At 39.3% G+C, this 25,539-nt stretch overlaps 1 protein-coding gene across 9 annotated transcripts in view; it reads left to right on the top strand.

Annotated features, from left to right (window-relative positions):
• AKR1D1 (aldo-keto reductase family 1 member D1) overlaps window positions 1-24,606 on the top strand; it is a 116,773-nt gene extending 92,167 nt beyond the window's left edge. For 8 of the 9 annotated variants that reach the window (XM_085005359.1, XM_085005358.1, XM_085005357.1 and 5 more), the window contains 6 exons: window positions 2,435-2,512; window positions 3,692-3,814; window positions 15,862-15,971; window positions 16,908-17,073; window positions 20,326-20,408; window positions 23,130-24,606. In XM_085005359.1, the coding sequence (XP_084861485.1) occupies window positions 2,435-2,512; window positions 3,692-3,814; window positions 15,862-15,971; window positions 16,908-17,073; window positions 20,326-20,408; window positions 23,130-23,172 (603 nt within the window). In that variant the 3' untranslated portion in view covers window positions 23,173-24,606. Of the gene's footprint in view, window positions 1-2,434; window positions 3,067-3,691; window positions 3,815-4,234; window positions 5,885-15,861; window positions 15,972-16,907; window positions 17,074-20,325; window positions 20,409-23,129 lie in introns of those variants that run through there. The other variant, XR_014833675.1, reaches the window with a different exon arrangement.
• Window positions 24,607-25,539: the final 933 nt, after the last annotated feature.

Here is a 25,539-nt window from a genome sequence, read left to right as displayed (position 1 = left end):
AGCAAGGCCAGGGATCAACCCCACAACCTCATAGTTCCTAATCAGATTCATTAACTACCAAGCCACAACGGGAACTCCTGAATTGTTCTTCTAATAATGCCTTAGTTGGGAGCAGGAAAGGATAAAAAGACAATGGGCTTATCCAAATGAAGGGATTGGTAAAATAAGCACAGTGGAAGCTTAAGGGGACAGCATAGAAATATCTAACATGGGTACAGACTTGATAAGGACTTAATTAAAATTTGGGTGAGTAGTAACAGAGTTCATGATGAATCATAAAGCTATTTCAGAACTGAAGTAAAATTAGGAAATCAATGTAAATGTAAAATTAGAAAGGAGTTCCCACTGTGATGTAGTGGGTTAAAAATACAGCTGTAGGAAGTTCCCGTGGTGGCTCAATGATCACAAGCCCGACTAGTATCCATGAGGACGCAGGTTCGATCCCTGTCTTCACTCAATGGGTTAAGGATCCAGTGTTGCTGTGAGCTGTGGTATGGGTCTCAGATGCAGCTTGGATCTCGCATTGCTGTGGTTGTGGCAGAGGCCAGCAGTTGTAGCTCCAACTGAGCCCCTAGCCTGTGAACTTCCATATGCCGCAAGTGAAGCCCAAAAAAGCAAAAAACAAACAAAAAACCAGAAAACAACTGTAGAGGCTCAGGTTCAATCCCTGGCTCAGTGCAGTGGGTTAAATGACCTGGCATTGCTGTAGCTGCTGCATAGGTTGCAGCTGCAACTGGGATTCAGTCCTTGGCCTGAGAACTTCCACATGCTAAGGGTGTGGTCATTTGAAAAAAAAAAAAAAAAAAAAAGGAGACCAGAGTGGGAATAAGGGTCATTAGTACTGAGAAAGTCAAATGACTTGGATGTCAGAGACAGAGAGGGCAGTTAACATGAAGGATTACTTGGCTTTGAGGAGGAAGGAGCCCTTTTCCTGCTTTTAGCAACACAAGAGAAAAATGAGATGAAATTATCATGGAGAAAGTGTTATCACCAGGTGAACGTTTCATTCAGGTGAGATGGCAGAGGGAAAAATTAGGGGAACATTTTAAAAATATAATGGATTTTGTCCAATTGCCAGATTTTCAACAACAAAAAAAATTCCTGTTATCAAGGTCTACAAAGACTTCTGTGCCACTCACCAAGTCCAGTAGACATGCTGTCCTCCTGTTATCTGCTCTCGTTCAACAAAGTTGACTACTTCCTCCTTCCTTAAACATGTTCATCTCATGGTTTCTCTATCACCCTCTCATGATTCTTTGGCAACTGCTTCTCGGCCAAAGTCCAAATGTTTTGCCCAGAGCACTATCATCAGTATTCTTATCTTAGTGAACCACACTCTCAATCAGTGATTTCATCCAGTTACAGGGATTAAATACCGTTTTATATGCGAAGAATTCTCAAATTTTATCTGCGTCCCTAACCTCCTTCTAAGGTTACTCTTTGAGACTTCTCTTTTCTCTTTAAATATCCATTTGAATGTCTGATGGTCATTTCAAACTCAAAATATCCCAAACAAAACTCTCAGTTCCTTGCCTAACCTCAAGAAATGATTACCTCCATCCACTCAAGGAACTGAGGAATCATCTTTTATTTCTCTCTGTCCTTTTTCCAAGCCCATGGGTCCTCTTTTTAAATATAGCAAAAAAGAAGAAGTCTGAAAGACAGTGTTCTACACCATAATCAGTCTTCCTTGGGAAAGTTTCATCCAAAAGTTAGAGACGGCAGTTTGACACTTAGTGTGTGAGGTAGGGGGAGAAAAGGTGCTGAACTCTTGGAGCACCCAAAAAGGGAAAGAAAAGAACCATGGGGCAGTTGGCTAGACTTTAGAAGTAACATGCTTTGCCTTTCCCTTTTACTTAAGGAGCATTCGCCAACTAGACTTTTCTTAGCTGAGGAATTTCTTCTTCTCACCTTCAGTGATGACCTTTGTTTTCTTATAAGAGTAGGAAATTTGCTGTCCTCAACTTTGGCAAAAATTGGCTATTGAAACACTGAGTCTATACCCCTAATTCTCAGCTTTTACTTTCTTTAATGAATAATTTTTCATTAAGAGAGATCTTATGTGTTTTAGTAAATTAAATATTGATGAGAAAGAGTCCTTAAAAAAAAAAAAAAGAGAGAGATCTTCATGGCTTAAGAATAATAATAAGCTCTCAGTAAATAAAGGAATAATGAATACTAGGGTGAAATAATGAGATTAATGTGGCATATATATTGGACAAATGAATTTCTGGACAGTTCCACAAAAGAGAGAAAAAAATATATATATATATATGTATGTATGTATACCTTGAATTGTTTTCCCAGGGCAATAGTATATTGGAATATTGAAAAACTCAAATTCCATATTATTTTGGAATATTGACAACTCAAATTCCATCATTTGAGTCCCCAGATGAAATAAGTTATATTTGTTTTTGTTTTTGTTTTCAAGCCTGGAGATGACAACTTTCCTAAAGATGAAAATGGCAAATGGTTATATTGCAAGTCAAATCTGTGTGGCACTTGGGAGGTAAGTGGGCCTCTCTCTTACCTTAAAACTGTGCATTTTTAAATTGTGACCTGATTATTCCTGATTTATGGAGAATTATAGTCTTTACTCCCAATGAAAAGTAATAATCAGGTATTTCTGACCATAAATAAAATCTCCACTTCTGTGTGATGGAAAATGTTTGATTTTGCTTTGATGGAAGAGAAGAATGCCAAAGATAAGGAAGAGAGAAATATGGGAGAAAAAAGAAAGTAAAGGAAATAAATTCTACTGTAATAGTAAATTAAAATATATAAATGAAATGGATTCCCACATTTTTAAAATTTCTCAAATAGGATTTTTAAAAATCAATAATACGGTGTCTAAAAGACACAAACTTGGAGTTCCCATTGTGGCCCAGCAGATTAAGAACCCAATTGGTATCCACAAGGATGTGGGTTCAATCCCTCATCTCATTCAGTGGGTTAAAGATCCAGCATTTCCACAAGCTGTGGCATAGATTACAGATGCGGCTTGGATCTGGGGTTTCTGTGGCTGAGGGCATAGACCTCAGTGGAAGCTCTAACTGACCCCTAGCCTGGGAACTTCCATATGCTATGGGTGTGGCCTTAAAAATAAATAAATAAGAGCAACAAACTTTTTAAAAAATAAGGAAAACTGGAAAATAATTCTGGTTCCATTTCTGAGAAGGCTGCTGGCACCCTCCCCAAAATTACAAGACTGGGAAACTAGGGGGAAATAATGTGAAAACCCTTATGGATTTAGGAAGGGGGGTGAGTACAGATATTTTGGACTGGTCTGTTTATGAGGTAGTATGGCAGCTTTTACCTAGAGTAGCAGGCAGCTTAACAACTAGTAAAATAGTTTTGAGACATCTTTCTTTCTTTCTTTCTTTCTTTCTTTCTTTCTTTCTTTCTTTTTTGCTTTTTAGGGCTGCACCTGCAGCATATGGAAGTTCTCTGGCTAGGGGTGGAATCAGAGCTACAGCTGCTGGCCTACACCACAGCCACAGAAATGTGGGATCCAAGCTCCATCTGCAACCCACACCACAGCTGACAGCAATGCCAGATCCTTAACACACTGAGCAAGGCCAGGGATCAGACCTGCATCCTCATGAATACTAGTTGGGCTTGTTACCACTAAGCCACAATGGAAATTTTTAGAGGCTTCTTTCTTGATCCATTGGCTTTTACCCCACAGGCTTTGGAAGCTTGCAAAGATGATGGCCTGGTGAAATCCCTTGGAGTATCCAATTTCAACCGTAGGCAGCTGGAGCTCATCCTGAACAAACCAGGACTCAAGTATAAGCCAGTCAGCAACCAGGTACAGCTTGATAAGAGGAGGGAGGTGAGGGGAGTGTGGGGGTTGGGGAGTGTGGGAGAATCCTTTACTTGAAAGGAAGAATCCTGGACTAGGAGGCATAAAATCTTGTGATCACTCTACAAATATCTCATCATTAGACCCTAGGCAAGTCCATTTATGTCTCTTAAGAAAAAAGATTTGAAAGTTCAGGGAGTACCCTTTGTGGCTCAGTGGAAATGAACCTGTCTAGTATCCATGAGGATGCGGGTTCAATCGCTGGCCTTGCTCAGTGGATTAAGGATCTGGCTCTTCCATGAGATGTGGTGTAGGTAACATCTCAACCCAGTGCTGGGTTAAGGATCCAGCATTGCTCAGATCTGTTATTGCTACGGCTGTGGCTATGGCGTAGGTTGGCAGCTGTGGCTCCAATTCAACCCCTAGCCTGGGAACCTCCATATGCCAAGGGTGTGGCCCTAAATAGACAAAAAAGAAAAAAGAAAAAAGAAGAAGAAACATACAAATATTTGTGGATACTAAAAAAAGAATTTTAGTTTTCTGGAGCTATGGATACACAAGGTAGCCATGGGAAAATTGTAAAGAAAAACAGTACATGTAATAGTATAAAAATGTTAACCCCTAAAAATATTAGAAACAAAATGCAAACGAAAATAGATTATATTTTTTAAAGTATAATTGAGGAAGTTCCCATTGTGGTGCAGCAGAAATGAATCCGACTGGGAACCATGACGTTTCGGTTCAATCCCTGGCCTTGCTCAGTGGGTTAAGGATCTGGTGTTGCCGTGAGCTGTGGTTTAGGTTGCAGACGAGGCTAAGATCCTGCGTTGCTGTGGCTGTGGCATAGGCCAGCAGCTGTAGCTCCAATTGGACTCCTAGCCTGAGAACCTCCATCTGCTGCGGATGCAGCCCTAAAAAGCAAAATAAAATAAAATAAAATAAAATAATGAACTAAAATAAAATAGAAAAGGGGATTGTATCCATATAAATTAAAAGCCTAATAAAAAATCAATTAAAAAAATCAGGAAAACAAAGGCTCAACAGAAAAAATGGGCAAAAGAAGTGAACAGAAGACAAATTGCAACACTGTAAACATGTGAAAATTGTCCAGCTGCACTAGTAAATACAGAAATTTAAATTAAAGTGTAGGATGAGATTAAGACCCTAGAGAAGAAAGACTGGAGCTCACCTTCAACAAGCAACAAAGCAACAAAATTACAACCAATTGCTAAACAACCTTTAACAAGATGGACTGAAAACTATCAAAAAAGATATCCTATTCCAAAAGACAAAGAGGAGGCCACATGGAAACGGTAGGAGGAGTGATTTTGCAATATAAGTAACCCCATAGCCACCAGGTAGGTAGCCCACAGACTGGAAAGTAACTGTATTGCAAAGACTCACCCAGGAGAGTGACAATTCTGAGCCCCACATCAGGTTCCCACCCCTGGGGATCTGGCATTGGGAGGAGCCCCAAATGCATCTGGTATTCAGGGCCAGTGGGTCTTGTGCACAGGAGCTCCACTCTTGAAAAGCACACACAGGCTTTCATGTGCACTGGGTCCCAGGGAAATGCAGAGACTCCATAGGAATCTGGCTCAAACCTGCCTGCAGTTCTTGGAGGGTCTCCTGGGAAAACAGGGGGTGACTGTGGCTTATTGTGGGAAAAGCACATTGAAGGCAAAAGTCTCAAGAATAATCATCAGTGTGAACTCCTCTAGACATGGCCATTTTCGAAAAATCTGGCCCCACCCATCATGACTGAGAAGATTCAGGCCAAAGAACAAACTAGGAGGGAATACAGCCCCACCAATTAGCAAACAGGCTACATAAAGACCCCCCAGGCACACAGCCTCTAAACACATCCAAGGACAAAGCCCCACCCACCAGAGAGATAAGAATCAGCTCCACCTACCAGTGTGCAGGCACCAGTTCCTCACATCAGGAAGCCTTCAGCAAGCCCCTGTACCCAACTTCAGCCACAGGGATGGGGTGGAGTAGACATCAGAAGCAAGAGAGGCTAAAACATATTGTCTGCAAAAACTACCACACCAAAAATCTATACAAAATGAAAAAGAGACTTATGACTCAGATGAGGGAAAGAGAAAAACAAACAAACAGACAAAAACAGCTAAATGATCTGGAGATACCAACCTCCATGAAAAAGACTTTAGAGAAACAATAGTAAAGATGATTCAAGACCTTGGAAATAAACTGGAGGCAAAGATTGATAAATTACAAAATTGAACAGAGAAATAGAAGATTTAAGGTTAAGCCAGCAGACATGCAAAATAAAATAGGTGAAATAAAAAAATCACTAGAAACAACCAACAGCAGAATACAAGAGGCAGAAGAACAAAGAAGAGAGGCGGAAGACAGACTAGTGGGAAGATCACTGGCACATAACAGAAAAGAGAAAAAAAGGTTGAAAAGAAATGAAGGCAGATTAGAGTATTCTGGGACAACATTAAACACACCAACATCTCTGTGATAAGGCTGCCACAAGGAGGAGAGGGAAAGGGCCTGGGAAAATATTTGAAGATATAATAACAGAAAACTTCCCTAACAAATCCAGAAAGCACAAGTACCATATAAAATAAGCCCAAGGAGGAACACCTTGAGACACATTTTTATCAAACTGACCAAAACTAAAGACAAAGGGAAAATATTGAAAGCAGCTAGGGAAAAGGAACAAATAACCTACAAGGGAACCTCAATAAGGTTATTGGCAGATTTTTTTTCAGTAGAAACTCTGCAGGCCAGAATTGAGTGGCACCATACACTTAAAGTGATGAAAGGAAAAACCCTCCAACCTCCAATATTACTCTACCCAGCAAGGCTCTCATTCAGATTTGAAGGAGAAATCAAATGCTTTCGGACAAGCAAAAGCTAAGAGAATTCAGCACCACTAAACCATCTTACAACAAAGACTAAAGGATCTTCTCCAGGTGGAAAAGAAAAGGCCATGACTAGAAACAAAAATATTACAAATGACAAGGTTCACTGGTAAAGGCATACATATAGTAAAGGTAGGAAGTCATCCACAAATATGCTACCACAATCAGAAATGGTGAGAATAGGAGGGCACAAATGCAGGACAGTGGAGATGCACTTGCAATTAAGAGAGCAACAACTTAAAACACTATTTTGTGTGTGTGTGTGTACACGTGTATATGTATATATATTTTCCTATATCAAAACTACAGGGTAACTGCAAACCAAAAATTTACAATAGATATACAAATAGGAAAAAGCAATTCAAACACAGCACTAGTCATCAAGCCACAAGAGAATAGAATAAGAGAAGAGAAGAAAAAAGAGCAACAAAAACAAATCCAAAACAGTTAATAAAATGGCAATAAGAACATAACATATTGATAATTACCTTCAGTGTAAATGGACTAAATGCCCCTACCAAAAGATATAGACCAGCTGAATGGATAAAAAAACAAGACCCATATATATGCTGTCTTCAAGAGACCCACCTCACTTCTAGGGACACATACAAATTGAAAGTAAGAGGATGGAAGAAAGTATTCCATGCAAACAGGAATCAAAAGAAGGCTGTAGTAGCAATACTCATATCAAACAAAATAGATCTTAAAATGAAGAATATTGTGAGAGACAAGGACATTACATAATGATCAAAGGATCAATCCAAGAAAAAGATACAACAGTTGTAAATATATATGCACCCATCATAGGATCACCTCAATATATAAGGCAACTGCTAACAACCTTAAAAGGAGAAATTGACAATAATACAATAATAGTGGGGGACTTTAACACCCCGCTTACAGTAATAGACAGAGCACCCAGGCAAAAAATCAACAAGGAAACAGAGGCCTTGAATGACACATTAGACCAGATGGACTTAATATATATTTATAGAACATTCCATCCAAAAGCAGCAGATTACACCTTCTTCTCAAGGGCACATGGAACATTCTCTAGGATAGATCACATTCTGGGCCACAAACTAAGCCTCGGTAAATTTAAGAAAACTGAAATCATATCAAGCATGTTTTACAACCACAGTGCTATACAACTGGAAATCAACAAAAAGAAAATAATTGCAAAAAACATACACGTGGAGATGAAACAACATGCTACGAAACAACCACTGGAAAACTGAAGAAATTAAAGAGAAAACTGAAAAATACCTAGAAGCAAATGACAACAAATACACAACACTCCAAAACCTATGGGATACAGCAAAAGTAGTTCTAAGAGAAGTTTATAGCAATACAAGCCTACCTCTGGAACCAGGAAAAATCTCAAATAAACAACCTAACTTTACACCTAAAGCAGCTAGAGAAAGAAGAACAGACAAAACCCAGTTAGCAGAAGGAAAGAAATCATAAAGATCAGAGCAGAAATAAATGAGATAAAAACAAAGAAAAACAGAAAAGATCAATGAAACGAAAAGCTCTTCTTTGAAAAGGTCAACAAAATTAATAAACCCTTAGACTCATCAGGAAAAAAAAGAGAGGACTCAAATCAATAAAATTAGAAATGAAAAAGAAGTTACAGTGGACATCACAGAAATACAAAGGATCATAAGTGACAACTACAAGCAGCTATATGCCAATAAGATGGACAACCAGAAAGAAATGAACAAATTCTTAGAAAAGTACAATCTTTTGGAGTTCCCGTCATGGCTCAGTGGCTAACAAATCCGACTAGGAACCATGAGATTGCAGGTTCGATCCCTGGCCTTTCTCAGTGGGTTAAGGATCTGACGTTGCCATGAACTGTGTTGTAGGTCGAAGATGTGAAGATGCAGCTGGGATCCTGTGTTGCTGTGGCTGTGGCGTAGGCCGGCAGCAGTAGCTCTGATTAGACCCCTAGGCTGGGAACCTCCATATGCTGCGGGTGCAGCCCTAAAAAGACAAAAATGAAAAAAAAAAGAAAAAGTACAATCTTTTAAGACTAAACCAAGATGAAATAGAAAAGATGAACAGACCAATCAAAAATACTGAGATTGAAACTGTGATTTTAAAACTTCCAACAAACAAAAGTCCAGGACCAGATGACTTCACAGGTGAATTCTATCAAAAAATTTAGAGAAGAGTGAACACCTATCCTTCTGAAACTATTGCAAAAAATTGCAGAGGAATGAATACTATACTCCCAAACTCATTCTATGAGGCCACCATCACCCTGATACCAAAACCAGACAAAGATACCACAAGAAAAGGAAATTACAGGCCAATATCACTGATAAACATAGATGCGAAAATCCTCAACAAAATACTAGCAAACAGAAGTTAGCAGTACATTAAAAGAATCATACAACATGATCAAGTGGGGTTTATCCCAGTGATGCAAGGATTTTTCAGTATCCGCAAATCGGTCAGTGTGATACACCACATTAACAAACTGAAGAATAAAAACCATATAATCCTCTCAATAGATGGAGGAAAAGCTTTTGACAAACTCCAACATCCATTTCTGATTAAAAAAAAAAAAAAAAAAAAAAAAAAAAAAAAAACAAAAACCTCCAGAAAGTGGGCATAGAGGAAACCTACCTCAACATAATAAAGGCCATATATGACAAACCCAGAGCTAACATCATTCTCAATGGTGAAAAGCTGAAAGAATTCCCACTGAGATCAGAAACAAGACAGTGACGTCCACTCTTCCCACTACTATTCAACATAGTTTTGGAAGTCCTAGCCACAGCAGTCACAGAAGGAAAAGAAATAAAAGAATTCCCATTGTGGCTCTCTGGTAACGAATCCGAATAGTATCCATGAGGATGCATGTTCAATCCCTGGCCTCACTTAGTGGGTTGTTGGCGGAAATGTAAATTGGTGCAAACACTATAGAAAACAGTATGGAGATTCCTCAAAAACTAAAAATAGAATTACCATTTGATCTAGCAGTCCCACTCCTGGGCATCTATTCAGAGAAAACCATGTACATGTAACCCCCAGTGTTCATTGCAGCACTGCATACAATGGCAAGACATGGAAGCAACCTAAATGTCCTTCAACAGAGGAATGGATAAAGAAGATGTGGTACATATACATAATGGACTATTGCTCAGCCGTAAAAAGGAATGAAATAATGGCATTTGCAGCAGCATGGATAGACCTAGAAATTATCATACTAAATGAAGTTAGTCAGACACTGAGACACACACGTCATATGCTGTCATTTATATGTGGAATCTGAAAATACAATGACCTTCTTTGCAGAACAGAAACTGACTCACAGACTTTGAAAAACTGTGGTTTCCAAAGGAGACAATTTGAGGGGGAGGGATGGGCTGAGGGTTTGGGATGGAAATTTGTAAAACTGGGTTGTAACGGTGGTTGTACAACTACAAATATAATAAAATTCATTGAGTTTAAAGTAAATAAATAAATTTATGTGTAATTTTGTATTATGTATCAAATTACCAAAGTTTTTATTTTTTTAATATAATGTTCCCTGTAAGCAAGTGGTGAAGTAAGAGCTGGCAAATGCAGATTGGTTTAACCTTACTGGAAAGCAAATTTGCAATAAGCAGCAAGAGCCTTTAAATATGTTCAGGAAGTTCCCACTCAGGCACAATGAGTTATTGATTTGGCTTGTCTCTGTGGAGGCACCAGTTCAATCCCAACATGGCACAGTGAGTTAAAGATCTGATGTGCTGCAGCTGTGTCATAGGTCACAGCTGCAGCTTGGATTCAGTCCCTGGCCAAGAAACTTCTATATGCCCTGGGTGCAGCCAAAAAAAAAAAAAAAAAAAAAGTTCAGTCTCCTACTTCCAGGAATATATCCTTTGAAAAAATCAGAATGCCCATATATGTGTTTGTCACAGTACTGTTTATCATAGCAAAAAAAAAAAAAAAAAAAAAGAGAGAGAGAGAAAACAACATAAATATGAAAATTTCAGGGAATGTTTAAATAAACTTTAAAATATTCATAGTAGGTTAAATCTTCACAAAAGATGCTCTTTTTTGTTTGGTTTTTTTGGGTCACACCCATGGCATATGGAGGTTCCCAAGCTAGGGGTCAAATTGGAGCTGTAGCTGCCAGCCTTCACCACAGGCACAGCAACACTGGATCTGAGCCATGTCTGCGACCTACGTCACAGCTCAGAGTAACGCCCACTGAGCGAAGCCAGGGATCGAACCTGAAGCCTTATGGATACTAGTCATGTTCGTTAAGCACTGAGCCACGACGGGAACTCCAACAAAAGATGTTCTTGAAGCTCTTTTGAGGAAAAGAGAAATGGCCATGATATTAAGTGGAAAGACCAGCAGACAAAATGTAGTACAATATAGAGACAATTATATTACTTGGAAAGTATCAATATTAGAAAGAAAAACATTAAAGTACTAACTGTGGCTATCTCTGGCTGTGAATCCTATTTTCTTCTTTATGTTTTTCTGCATTTTTCAAGTCTTCTGCAGTGCATTACATTATTAGTCTTATAATCACACAAAATAATATTATCTTATTAAATGGGGATAAGATACCTTCTCTGACCCCTTCTTTATAAAATATTAAGAAGCTACACTAAAAAATGCTCTTGGATCTGGTAAATATTCACATCTCGAGATTATGATGGCCTTGTTTGTTGAATTCATTGTTTTCAGAAACTCAAGAGTTCTGAGTTCATAACAGAAAAAAATGAATTATTACCTACATCACGATAATAGCCCACAGCTAAAATAGAAGTGTTGCTAAATTTAGATGTACCACTTCCCAATTGACACCTCAGCTAACCCTATGCCATATGCTCTCAGGAACAGAGAGCAGCAGCTTTTGCCTTCCTTATGGACGTCAATCCATCCCATCATTCCTAACAAATCTCTCCCCAACATATCCCTCACATCTCCTTACTGCACCCCCAAGAACAATATTTTGTTTTTAACATTGAAAAAACATTTTCTGTTTTTAACATTGAAATGACAAACAGCTTTCTTCTTACAAATGTACAGAGGCAGATGGTAATTTCCTACCTGAGAATGAAAAACAGCAAAAATTTAACAGTGTTTTCTCATGCCAAGGAGGAAATAGCCTGATCTGTTGGCACAAGAATATTGATCAGCTTCACAAATAGATCCTGAATGAGAAGCAAGGCATGTTGGAAGATCAAAGCCTGAACTTATCCATGTTTTCTGTGCTGTTTGAAAACAGAAAATATCAAAACTCTGGAGATAGCACAGATCAAAGTTCAGGTGCCCTGACTACTAGCCTTTACCCTGTTCCCTGGTAGGACCAGCTTTCAACCCAGGAACATGATGAGCATGTTATAGGCATTATATAGAGTGAACACATTTTATGTGCCAGAGACCTAAAGGCCTTGCATAATTCAAAACTCACACATTTAAAAACTAATTTTCCCATTAGACCAAACCTAACATAAAACTTGCCAAGTTTTGCATTTTGCGTTGACTTCATGAACAAAGGCGCACAGAATATGTAACCTCATTCTATACTCATTCTCAGAGCCTGAGCATTCCAAAATTCCTTAGTCCATCTGAAGAAACATCAGTCCAGCCTCCGCCCATGGCTTAGACTGAAAGCCTTCCCGGTGCAGTGCTCGCCCTGCCCAGTCAAAAGGGACTGTGCATCTCCCTCAAGCCATTTAATTTCTTGCAAATTTCCAACACTTAACTCTAGGAAGGAGGAAAGAAGGCAGGAAAGGGGAGAGGGAGGGAAGGAAAGAAGAAGGGAATGAGTAAGCTAAGTTTTCAAACTCTTCAGTTTTTCCTGATCTTATTCACTAGGCGTAAGTCACAGGTGTCCTGACACAGGAATCAATAAGGATTTGTTGAGTGCCTTCACTAGTGAAATGAAAACCCAACACAGTTTTTAATGGAAAGAAAAAGAGGTTGGGGTTAATTAATGAAAGGATTTTTGCTGTTTTCCTTCATGGATTCTGCTTGGTTTCTTTTACTTACCCCTGTGAGATTTTGACATTAAATTACAGCATTACCAGAGAGTGGTGCAAAAGCCTTGGACATGCTCAGACGGACGAGGGACATCACTTTTACCTAGCAGATGAGAAAAAGTTGAGACTGCAGCTCCAGTGGTCCATTCACAAAGGGCTCTAACCAGTCCCCAGCAAAGAGGGAAGGCAGGGGTGCTTAGATACACTTGTCCTTAGAAATAAGGAAGACATCAAGGCCCAGTGACATCAGAAACCATCACCACCCTGTACCTTAAAAACTGACCACCTGTTCCCAGCCAGAAATGACCCCTCCGGCTTCAGCCCATTCGATGCCCAGCCTACCACGGTCTGCAGCATCAAGAGTGATGGTTCCTAAGATTCTGCCTCTGTCCTCTCTGTTTTACTATTATTTTCATTCATTCAACAAATTGTCATCAAGCACCTGCCTTGTGTCAGTCACTTTGCTAGGGTCTAGGCATGCAACAGTGAAAGACAAGAGTCCTTGCTCTCGTGGGCATTAATGAAAAATATGAAAATTATTTGTAGTTAGGAACTTAAAGAAATGCCCTGAAGAGAAAGAATGTGGTTCTCTGAGGTTGTCTGCACTTGGATCATATTAATTTATCCACTCCCACCCTCCACCCCCAGAATTTCCTACACTGAGTGTTCCTTTAGTGCAATGCCTTACAGTTTTTTATCTACAATCTATCTATGCAAAGATCTGTATTATATTACATTTTATTACATTATATATCTGAATTTATATTATATTAATATATTAACTCTAAAGTTTTTGTGGAGTACTTGTTTCTAGTATTTTGCCCAATGCAACTTTCCGTAAACCCCCTAATTTGTTCAGTCACAGGATGGATATTCACCTACATGTTTGTTCTGTTTGCTTAATTTTATTAGCCTTATTATGTATACATTTTGCTACAAACCATGTAAAATCAGGAGTTCCCGTCGTGGCGCAGTGGTTAACAAATCCAACTAGGAACCATGAGGTTGCGGGTTCGGTCCCTTGCCCTTGCTCAGTGGGTTAACGATCCGGCGTTGCTGTGAGCTGTGGTGTAGGTCGCAGACGCGGCTTGGATCCTGTGTTGCTGTGGCTCTGGCGTAGGCTGGCGGCCACAGCTCCGATTAGACCCCTAGCCTGGGAACCTCCATATGCTGCAGGAGCGGCCCAAGAAATAGCAAAAAGACAAAAAAAATTAAAAAATTAAAAAAAAAACATGTAAAATCTTTTTTCAAAGGGTAGATTATAAAAATGGTCACTATATATACAAATACACACATCTATGTGTATACATACATATAGATATATACACACGTGCATATACATATTTAATAGGTCGGAGACAGATAACAGCACTCCAACCTGATTAGAAAGGAGTATGGGGAAAATTAAATGTGTTTGGAATAAGCAGGCAGGCATGAAATTAAGAAATTCATACTTAGTCTCTAAGCAATGGAGTGACAGGATAAAAAAAAAAATGTGTTTGGGAGAGTAATACACCAAGAATAAACGAGATGGAAAATAGAAAAGAGACTGAAGGGGGAAGTGTTGCTGTGAATGAGAGGGGGTTAGGGAAAGAAATACCATCCGCCCTGCATATCCACAGCTGCAGAATGCAAAAATGCAGAGAACCCCCTGACCTATACCTTTTTATAGAATGGACTTGAGCATCCTCGGGTTTTGGTACCTGCAGGGACATTGGGGTGCTGAAAACAAACCAACATGTATACCAAGGGACTAGTGTACTGTGGACACCAAGATTCCTAACTTATTTTAGTCTGTGTGTCACTTTTTAGATTGAAGAAATGTTCTAAAGTGGGGGAAAAAACAAAAGTGTCTCAGGAAAAGGAAGCAGCAAGATTATTGGGGGGGGAATAAATGGGAGAAACCTGATATTAAAGATAAAAAAGAAAAAAAAAGAGTTCCCATTGTGGTGAACTGGAAGCAAATCTGAGTAGTATCCATTGAGGATGCCGGTTCGATCCCTGGCCTCCCTCAGTGGGTCGGGCATCCGGCATTGCCGTGAGCTGTGGTGCAGGTCACAGACTTGGCTCTGATCCTGCCTTGCTGTGGCTGTGATGTAAGCCAGCAGCTATAGTTTCAATTGAACCCCTGGCCTAGGAATTTCCATAAGCCAAGGGTGCGGGCCTCAAAGGACAAAAAAAAAAAAGAAAGAAAAAGATAAAGGAAAGACCCACCTCTAAGAGCTCCAGTTTACCTTTCCTCTTTGTGAAGAGCATTTTATTGTGCCTTCTAGAAATGCAACTGATAAGATATTCAGTATTCCAGATAGTGAAGAAAATCATATACTTAAAATATTCTAATTAAGCCTTGGTTGATTTTAATTGAAAAGAAACTGGTAGGTCAAAAACTACCATAGTGTTTAAGAAGAATCTTTGAGAAGAACTTTTGTTGACATTTAAGTATTTTTAGTACAGAAATCTTGTCAATAAGATACAGAAAATGAAACTGCGCCTACATTTGAGGCTACAGAGAACTCACCACCATGAAGAAAAAAGATTCATCTTTAAATTTTTTTTGGCCAAACCCAAGCCACACAGAAATTCCTGGGCCAAGGATCAAACCTGTGCCAATGCAGTGACCTGAGCCACAGGAGTGATAACATAGGATCCTTAACCACTAGGGAACTCCTTTAAATTTAATTTTATTCTTTCATGAAAAGGTTCTTGGATGTTTGATAGCTAGAGACAAGAGCTTCTGCAACATGTCACTTCTACTTACCAAGACTATAATCTGAACCTTGAGACTGTATATTTGCAATAGAAAATTGTATTTGCTGGAATATTTACTATAAACAAGTCTAGTAATTTTTAAATTTTTGAAGTATGAGAGCTTTAAAAATTAAAATTGTCTCCCAGTTATTTTAGAATTAATCCACAGATCTTGTTTTAATTAATCTCATCCATATGTAAATAATGTAAGAAATAAATAAAAAGAATAAAATAAATAAAAACATATGTAAATAATATAAACTTCCTTGTTAGGAAAAATATTTGAGACTTGCCTCCTTATCTATGATATTTTGCAATGGATTTTCTTGAAGAACTTTTGAAAAATCATATAAAATTGCATTCATCTACATGCCTTTAATTTTGTGCTCTGCTCTCCAATGCAACAACTTAGGTTGAATGCCATCCATATTTTACCCAGCAAAAACTCTTGAAATTTTGCCAACAACATGACATTGTCATTATTGCCTACAGCCCTTTGGGAACATCTAGAAATCCAAGCTGGTAAGTAATGCTGTGTGTCTCCTCAAGAAGTATTTCCTTTGGTATAAAGTAGGAAGCTAGTGCAAATTGCTTGATGAGAATGACTCTCTGCTTGGGTGTGTGATTTTAAGGAGGTAACAATCTCTTCAACTCATTCCCCCATATACAAACACAAGCTAATAAAACCAGCAATTGATTGTTCTCTGCCTGTGAAGTTGCCTAACAGTACCTGAAACCTAGGAAATGCTCAATAAATGTTAATTTGATTATTGTTGGACAAAGAGTACTCTATGGCCATATTCTGAAATTTTTGAATTTTTAAAATCTCTGTATTCAATAGCAACCCTTTCTACTGTGCTGTGTCCCACAGACTTAAGTAGGAATTTTTCTACTCTAAGACGATTCCAAGAATTATGCTTCTGTTTATTCCCCTTTAGTCTTCTTGCCTTCCCCTGTATGCCAACTTCCAACCCCATTCTCTCTAAAATACCCATCAGAGAAGTATTATTTGCCCTTTGGAAGAAGCAGCTCTATAAATCTGCCTCTCTAGGAGTTTCCATCATGGCTCAGCAGAAAAGAACCTGACTAGGATCCATGCAGAGGAAGGTTCCATCCCTGGCCTCGCTCAGTGGTCTAAGGATCTGGTGTTGCTGTGGCTGTGGCACAGACTGGCAGCTGCAGCTCCGATAGGACCTCTATCCTGGGACCCTCCATATGCTGCATGTGTAGCCCTAAAAAGAAAAAAAAAAGAAAAAAGAAAAACTTGCCTCTCCTGATCTTCCCATGCTAAGAGCAAGTCTTCTGAGTGCTCCGAGAGAAGGTGACCTGAAGTGTCCTGGATAGGTTACCAGGTGAATGGGTGGGGGGTGGGCGTCAGAGAAGGAGGGTGATTGGTTAACTATTGGTTCTCATTACTCAGGCTAAATATGATGTACGGTTTTCTTTTCTTTTTTAAAGGGTGAATGTATCGTCCCCACCTTTGCTAAAGGATGAGCTTCTAAACTCACTGGGGAAAAAGTACAATAAGACAGCGGCTCAAGTTGTTTTGCGTTTCAGTATCCAGCGAGGAGTGGTTGTCATTCCTAAAAGCTTTACCCCTGAAAGGATCAAAGAAAACTTTCAAGTAAGATAACTGCTTCTGGAAATGTAAAAAGTAGGGTTTTTTGGGTTTTTGTTTTGTTTTTGTTTTTCTAGAGAGAATTTTCTGTTCAGATTAATAGGAAACCTGCAGTGCCTTCGTATGGTATTTTACACCAGATCCCTGACCCATTCTCGATTTAATTGTAGCTGATTGTGAGACCATTCCTGGTAATTCAGGGATTGCTTGCTGCTTGTATGCGCTATAGCTCCCTTCTTTCTTCTGTTTCCTTCTCTGTTAACTCTGGACGCTACTTCTCCACCAGCACAGCAGAATAGAAGATATGAAATTTGAAATTCATAAGGGTCAACTTTCTACCATCTTAAAGTCTGGGAAAATTTAGGCAACCATACCCTAGTAAAAAAATAAATTTTAAAGTTTTTATATGAGAAAAAGAATGTATACATGTATGTGTGATTGGGTCACCTTGTTGTACAGTAGAAAATTGACAGAACACTGTAAACCAGCTATAATGGAAAAAATAAAAATCATTATTAAAAAGAAGGAAGTAAAGAAGTACACAAAGATGTAAATAAATAAATAAATTCATACACCATAAAAAAATTTGTTTAAGTTAGGAACAAATTTGGAAATTATTAGAAAGCATCATTTAGACTTCATGAATGCCAAGCCACTTTTTTCCCTCTGTAAGTAATCTGCAATCAGCATTATAACTTGCAGGTGAAAAAAGAGGCCACCAGATAATGAAGTGATTAGTTTACTGTGCTACTTCCAAAAAAACTGCTGGGTAAAGACAACCATAGAAAAGTATACCATGTAAAATTAATCAATTACACATCAGTTAATTTAAACTTCAGGAGTAACTTGGTTTTTGCCCTACTTGTAATTAAACATAAAAATGAGATAGTATTTATTCCCCCTGAGGGAAATGAGATAGGAGAATTATCAGAATGTTGACAATATGTGAAAAGACAGGCACTGTCACATATAAAGCTGTTAAAAACATTAATTGACATTAACATTTGGAGAAGAATGTCGTTTTTCCAGATCCATCAAAATTCAGACATATGGGTGTTTATTCATGCACATATACCTAGATGTTCATTACAGCATAATTTATTTTTTATTTATTTTTTTGTCTTTGGTCTTTTTAGGGCTGAACCCACGACGTACGGAAATTCCCAGGCTAGAGGTCGAATTGGAGCTGTACCCACTGGCCTACGCCACAGCCACAGCAACGCCAGATCTGAGCCACATCTGTGACACCACAGCTCACGGCAGCGCCGGATCCTTAACCCACTGAACGAGGCCAGGAATCGAACCTGTGTTCTCATGGATTCATTAACCACTGAGCCATGACAGGAACTCCATAAAGTGAAAATATAAGTAAGGGAAGGTATCCATGCTATTAGATCATTTATCTTCAGAGTTTTTTTTTGCTACCACATGAAGGAATACAACTCAAACTTAGCACAAAAAAAAAAAAAAATACGTAATTTATTGTCTTTCATAACTGGGAAGTCCATGGATAGACCAAACATGACTGGACACAGGAAGCCAAATGATTTATAAAAGGATTAAGTTCCCCCCACCCCCTTTCTCCACATGGTGGCACAAACGGTCCAGGTTGATCTATTACACATATTCAGTAAAGATGATCACAGATAAAGGCTTCTGTCAGGGTCTCTATAAATCCCTACTTGTTCCTTTGTGGGTCATTGGCTACCCATAATAATCACTGTGTGCAGTGAACTAGATGCCTTCATTGGTCCCCTGGGCTACATCCCTATTCCGGTGCTGCAGGAGGAGAGATCTGTGACAGAAGCCCCACTAGGTGCGGGAAGGTGTCAAGCAAAAAGGAGATTTGTAAGAATATATTTTGTAAGTGATTGGTTTACTCATGCCAGCTTTTGTATTATGTACCCTTTTCATTCCTCATACAATCTCATAAATGCCAATACTTGAATAATAAATAATCAAAGGAAAGAATTCTCTGAAAAGAGCACTTGGAAACAATCCTGGAGGGAATGACTGGGTAAATCATGTTACTTCTGTACTATGGATGCAGTGGTGAAGTGAATAAAGTTAGTCTATATATTTTGACAGAAAATATCACTAAGACGTATTATGTGAATGAAATAAAGTTGCAGAATAAAATTAGGATTGGCTTATTGCATTGTGCTCTTGGTGTGTTGCATGTTTGGAAGGAATCTATGGGAAGGGGAATAGAATTAGGGTGGTCGGTATCAAAAGGAACTTTTGATTTTTACTCCATACATGTTCATGTACTTCTGTAGGGTTTCATTTCTTTACAAAGAGCATGTATTTATATATTACTTCTATAATTAAAATTTATTAATGTAAGTTACTAAAATAAAAGTTGAGGTTATTGTTAAAGATAAAATAAGAAAAGATAAATTATAAACAGATAAACCAAGCTTTAAAAATATAAATAAGCTAGGAATTCCTATTGTGGCTCAGTGGTAACGAACCTGACTAGTATCCTTGAAGACATAGGTTCGATTCCTGGCCTCGCTCAGTGGGTTAAGGATCTGGCACTGCCATGAGCTGTGGTGTAGGTCACAGGCGCGGCTTGGATCCTGCATTGCTGTGGCCGTGGTGTAGGCTGGCAGCTACAGCTCTGATTCGACCCCTAGCCTGGAACTTCCATTTGCTGGGGGTGCGGCCCTAAAATGCCTATATATATATATATATATAAACTATTAAAATATTAATAAAAGGCAATTATAAAAACAAAAGTGTACAGGCAAGAAGAAACAAAACAATGAAAATAGAATTAAAAGATAGGAGAAGAGACGTTAAAAAATGGTGAGAGAAAGGATTAAGAGGATAAAACAAAGCAAATTAAAAGTTTAAAAAAATACTTGAGCAAATTTAGAGACTATGGAAGATTTTTGTAAAAAAAAAAAAAAAAAAAAAGCATATGAAGGCTCTAGTCCAGAATCAAAGGTTCAGCATCTTACACCAAAATAATAAAACTTTTTCATTCTTAGAATTTCAGGAGACGTTCTGAACGCATATTGTTTCTGAGCATATGAAATTTCTTGCAAGATGTCTTAAAGACAAAGGGCAGAGGAATTACAGCTCCACATGGGTGCGGTGGCTGCCCAGCACATGCCCAACTCCTCTTAGACGTTTGCAGAGATGTTCGCAGATCTTTGAATGGCTCACACTGTTGGCCGCACTCATCCTAGTCCCAAGCTTAACCCGTCTTCTATTATAATAAATGTCTGTGTTTTATTCCTATCATTTCAGATCTTTGACTTTTCTCTTACTGAAGATGAAATGAAGGACATTGAAGCCTTGAATAAAAATGTTCGCTTCGTGGAAATGCTCATGTGAGTTCTGGGGGATCGTTAATCAGGTACTGCCCAGTGGTGCTGGATTAAGAGTTAACCAACAGGGCTCTTATGAACTGGGACCATGTCCACCGAAGCACAAGGGGCAGTGGGCAGGATGTTCTGAATTAGAACAAATCTACATTTTTCTTTAAAAGGCGGTATCTGGCATTTATGACATCTTATGGCTTAGGTGAAGGCCTCAAAGGCTAAAGACTTTGAGCAGAATTAAGTTGTAGTGTTCATATGTTAATACAACAGCCACACAGATATTCAAGCAACATATTTATTTCTTCCTTAAATATCAAAGTTAGGGAGTTCCTGCTGTGGCTCAGTGGTAATGAACCAGACTAGTATTCATGAGGACATGAGTTTGATCCCTGACCTCGATCAGTGGATTAAAGATCCACGGTTGCTGTGAGCTGTGGTGTAGGTCGTAGATGCAGCTTGGATCCTGCGTTGCTGTGGTGTAGGCTAGCAGCTACAGCTCCGATTCGACCCCTAGCCTGGGAACTTCCATATGCTGAGGGTGCAGCCCTAAAAAGAAACAAGAAATAATCAAAGTGGGTACAAATTGGAGCAGAGTTGTCAACAAGAAAAATTCCTGGGAGAGAGATATGAGAACAAAGCAGAAAGAGCACCAAGTTGGAAGCCAAGAACCTTGAGTTTTAAGACAAATATTTGCCTATGAGATTAGGAGCTTCTGGGTGCACCTGTTGCCTGACATCCCATGAGCAAAATTCCTTACATTCCTTCAGAGAGTTGCTAAATTTAGCTATCAACTGAAGTGATCCTTTATTTTCTGGCTATTATAAGGCCTTTAAAATAAAAAAGAAAATAGTTCACATATATATATACACACATACATATTTGTATACATAACATACCTATATTTTTTTCTTCTTAATAATTCTTCATTAGTGTTTCCAGTTCTTGAAATCACCTGGATAGTAAGCTTCTTTTTACAGTCCTCTAAGTGAGCATTTAGAAAATGCTCCTCAAGATGGTTCATATAGTTTGGACACTTATCTCATTGGTCCCACTCTTTTTCATGAGTCAGAAAGTGCTGACGATACTAATACCATATATCTGATTCAATTTCTGAATTAATAAAACAGCTTCCTGATGTGCATTTGCCAAGGGAAAAAAATTACTTGACATCAAAAAGCACCACCTACCCTCAAAAACAAAAAAGTAAACACAAATGCAGAACCAACAAACACAGGTTGATTTATAGCTCTTAAAGAGAAACTATGTCTATCAAATATCATTAAATTAAACAGAGTAAGAGATAGTCAATCCAGTAATGTGCTGATGTTTTTTACAGTTGGTGACATCATTTGGTTTTACATTTGACATTTTTAATAACTAAGTCTAGCAACACTGGGGAAATAACTCATCATACCAGATAATAACTGGGAAAAGCATTGAGGAGAAACAAAGATTAGGCCCCACTGATCAAATAGGGATGCTGTGCCATGAATCTTCTGTTTCTCATCCAATTGATTCTTTTTTTTTTTTTTTTTTTTGATAGGCAAGAAATAGATTTATTAGGATAGGTTGCTTGTGAGAGATGAAAGCAGGCAGGCGTGGAAGCTCTGCCCATCCAGATGATTCTTGATTCAACTCTTTTGGTTTTATTTTATATTTTAATTTAAAGCTCATAATGGAATTCCCATTGTGGCTCAGTGGAAATGAGCCCGACTGTATTGATGAGGATGCAGGTTCCCTTCCTGGCCTCACTCAGTGGGTCAGGGATCCTGCAATACTGTGAGCCGTGGTGTAGGTGGCAGACGTGGCTCAGATCCCACGTTGCTGTGACATAGGCCGACAGCTGCAGCTGTGGCTGCACCATGAGCCAGGAAACTTCCATGTGCCGTGGGTCTAAAAATTAAAAAAAAAAAAAAAAAATTTAAAAAATGAAACTCGTAGTGTTTGCAGAGAATAAAGCCTAGGTATGTTCCAGGGTACCCACACACACTCCAGTCCTTTTATGGACTGTTTGACCATTGTTATTTAAGAGATAGATTCCCCTCTTCCTTAAATAACTGTTGTTATTTAAGCGATAGATTCCCCTCTTCCTCTTCCCCCTCCCTCTCCTCCTCCCTTCCTCTTTTTCCTTCTTCCTCTTCCTCTTCTTCCCCTCTTCCTCCCCCTCCTTCTTCCGCTTCCTCTTCCTCTCCCTTTCCCTTTCCATCTCTCTCTCCTTCTCCTTTTCCTTCTTCTTCTCCATCATCACCATCATGGAAACTTACTGTGCCGATCATCATCTTTCTAGATCTCGACATTCAGCTCTCAGGGGAACAGTGATACTGATTGATAATAGAGTTTTGAAGAAAAATGCTTATATGGATTATTGACATGGGAGGCAGCTTATATCAAGAGAGCAAAAGGAAGGAGTTGGGACAAGGTGTGTCAAGTAGGCAGGTATTGCTCACCTCCTGTGATTTGGTTCTTAACAAAATGTTAATATGAAGACTACCAGCCTTCCCCTACATGCACACACACACACACACACACACACAGCGGGGGGCTCTCTAAGGGTTCAGTAAAAGGTACGAGCTTGAAGGAAACCAGGGGATGAGAGTGGGTGAGAAACAGAGACGGTGTGAGTAAGAGAAAGCGGGAGTAGTCAGTGGAATGATCAAAGAATGCTAGTAACACGTACAACGTGCAACACTTGAAGTGAGTGTTTTCCCTTTGGGGGGATCATTTTGGCAGGTGGCGTGACCATCCTGAATACCCATTTCACGATGAATACTAACTTCAGAGGGCTCCGCACCAGATATGTGCCCGGACTTTGGGCTGGGTGGTCCCCCCAGCTATGCAAACGAAAGGGCTTTACCCTCCTGAGATGAAGTGGAGATGACGACACCCTTAATCATTCTTCATTATGTCCAGTTCTCGAAATGGAAATTTGTGTAATGTAAGTGACTTTGACTTAGCTATATGGGAAGGGGTTAAATCTGTTAAAATAATTGTTGGAAATTATCAACTACTATTTTATTAAATCAGGGTCTTCTGGGTTTCAGACAGAAAAAACATTAGGCCTTAGAAAAGACTTCAAAGGAAGCATATGAAGATAAATAACCCATGAAGCTGGGTACTGCCATGAGTAGTCTAAATTCTTTAGCAGTTCACAGGGCAACAAAGAGGATAGAGAGCTGGATCAATGCCAGTGTGCTGGCAATGGCCTTGGTGGTTTGGACCATTGACTGAAATACAGACACAGCCAAGGTAAGATCCATGTACGCATTATTCACAAGGAAGTGATTTGCTGCACCTTGAGTAAAGAGAGTGGGCTGAGTGTAGAAAAGTCTTCATAAAGCTAATGAAACACCCCAGCAGACAACAAAGCCCCACTGATTTGGTTGTTGTTTGTTTCCATCCAATGTGTGTCTGTAGGATTTACCCAGCTTGAGGGATAGACAATTGCTGGTTCTCTCTTACATGCATCAAAGAGCCTGAGCTTCAGCGAACTAGTGATCCATGCTAGCAGGCTTGTCACTCTTGTCCCCGTTTATTATATGACCACCATTTTGCAAAGTGGCTCAAGACAACCAGCATGCATGTAACTGAATTTTGAGAATGTAGCAAGTTTAAAAGAACCCTGATGATTTTACCATATTAAATTTTTAAGTGAATAAAAAGATTATTATAATTCCATATTGGAGATGTACCTATTTTCAATTCAACCAGAGCAGTAAATTTTATTCATTCACTGTCATAGGGCAAGAGAGCTCTTCAGAACTTCAAAACAGGGAGTTCCTGTTGTGGCTCAGTGGTTAACGAACCTGACTAGTACCGTGAGGACTCGGGTTCGATCCCTGGCCTACCTTAGTGGGTTAAGGATCTGGTGTTGCCATGAGCTGTGGTGTAGGTTGCAAATGCAGCTTGGTTCTGGCGTAGGGCCCAGCTACAGCTCCGATTTGACCCCAAGCCTGGGAACCTATGCTGCAGGTGTGGCCCTAAAAAAAACAAAAAACAAAACCCCTCAAAACAAACTTGTATTTATCCAAAACCAATTGCTTATTGATAATGTTCCATTACCTGAAAACATACATCTCTGAGAAATTATCCATTTAAAAAATTGATCTCTACTTATTATTTCCACTAATTGTAATATTAATACTTACAATGCTGTCCTCTGGAAAACATTTTGTTCACAAGAAATAATAAAATATAATGATTTATTCTACTACATGTATCTCCCTTTTGTTGCTTGGGGGTGAAGGAAATAATCTGAATTCATTTAAAGACTTTGGATTGAATTCCCGGTGTACATTTAACACTGAGAAGATAGAGAAGAAAAAGGGTACCGTAGTGAAAGAACAGAAACTTGGAGTTCCCTCTGTGGTGCAGTGGGTTAAGAATCCAACTGTAGTGGTTCAGGTCACTGCGGAGTTGCAGGTTTGATCCCCAGCCCAGCACAGTGGGTTAAGGATCCAGCATTGCTGCATCTGCTGCAGTTGTAGCTCAGCTTCACTCCCTGGGCCAGGAACTTCTGTATGCTTCAGGTGTGGTCATAAACAAACAAACAAACAAAAACCGCAAACTCACAGTCCCTATTGTCAAATATTTCAGGCGCTTGTGTGGAGGGGGGACCACACCTATAAAAGCATTTTTTAAAGATAGGCATTGGAAAAGAATCCCACTGTTGGTCAAGGAAAATGTATACATATATTTCTTTTCTTCTTCTTTTTTTTTTTTTTTCCACTTTTTAGGGCCGTACATGTGGCATATGGAAGTTCCCAGGCTAGGGGTTGAGTTGGAGCTGTAGCCTGCCAGCCTACACCACAGCCACAACAACTCAGGATCCGAGCCGCATCTGCGACCTGCACCACAGCTTTGGATCCTTAACCCTGAGTGAGGCCAGGGATTGACCCTGCATCTTCATGGATACTAGTTGGGTTCTTTTCTGCCACGCCGCAATGGGAACTCCCGTATACATATATTTCTAAAGCTTGGAAGAGGGAGAGGAGACGGAGACAGTGGGAAAAGCGTGGGAGACGGGAAACAGGAAGAGCAAGAAGGAGAGATGGTCTGCCTGCGCTCGTGCGTGTCACCTCGCCCTTCGCTCTCACTCCTCTCAAGCTTCCCATCTCTTCGGGGATAAATTATATCCCCCCCA

This window comes from Sus scrofa, chromosome 18 (genome assembly GCF_054392235.1).
Source record: "Sus scrofa isolate SSC_HxYL_T2T_F1_AM1 chromosome 18, Sscrofa_HxYL_maternal_Yorkshire_Landrace_v2.0, whole genome shotgun sequence".
NCBI lineage: Eukaryota > Metazoa > Chordata > Mammalia > Artiodactyla > Suidae > Sus > Sus scrofa.
The sequence above is the reverse complement of the archived record's forward strand: the minus strand, read 5'-3'. Positions and strand labels throughout refer to the sequence as shown.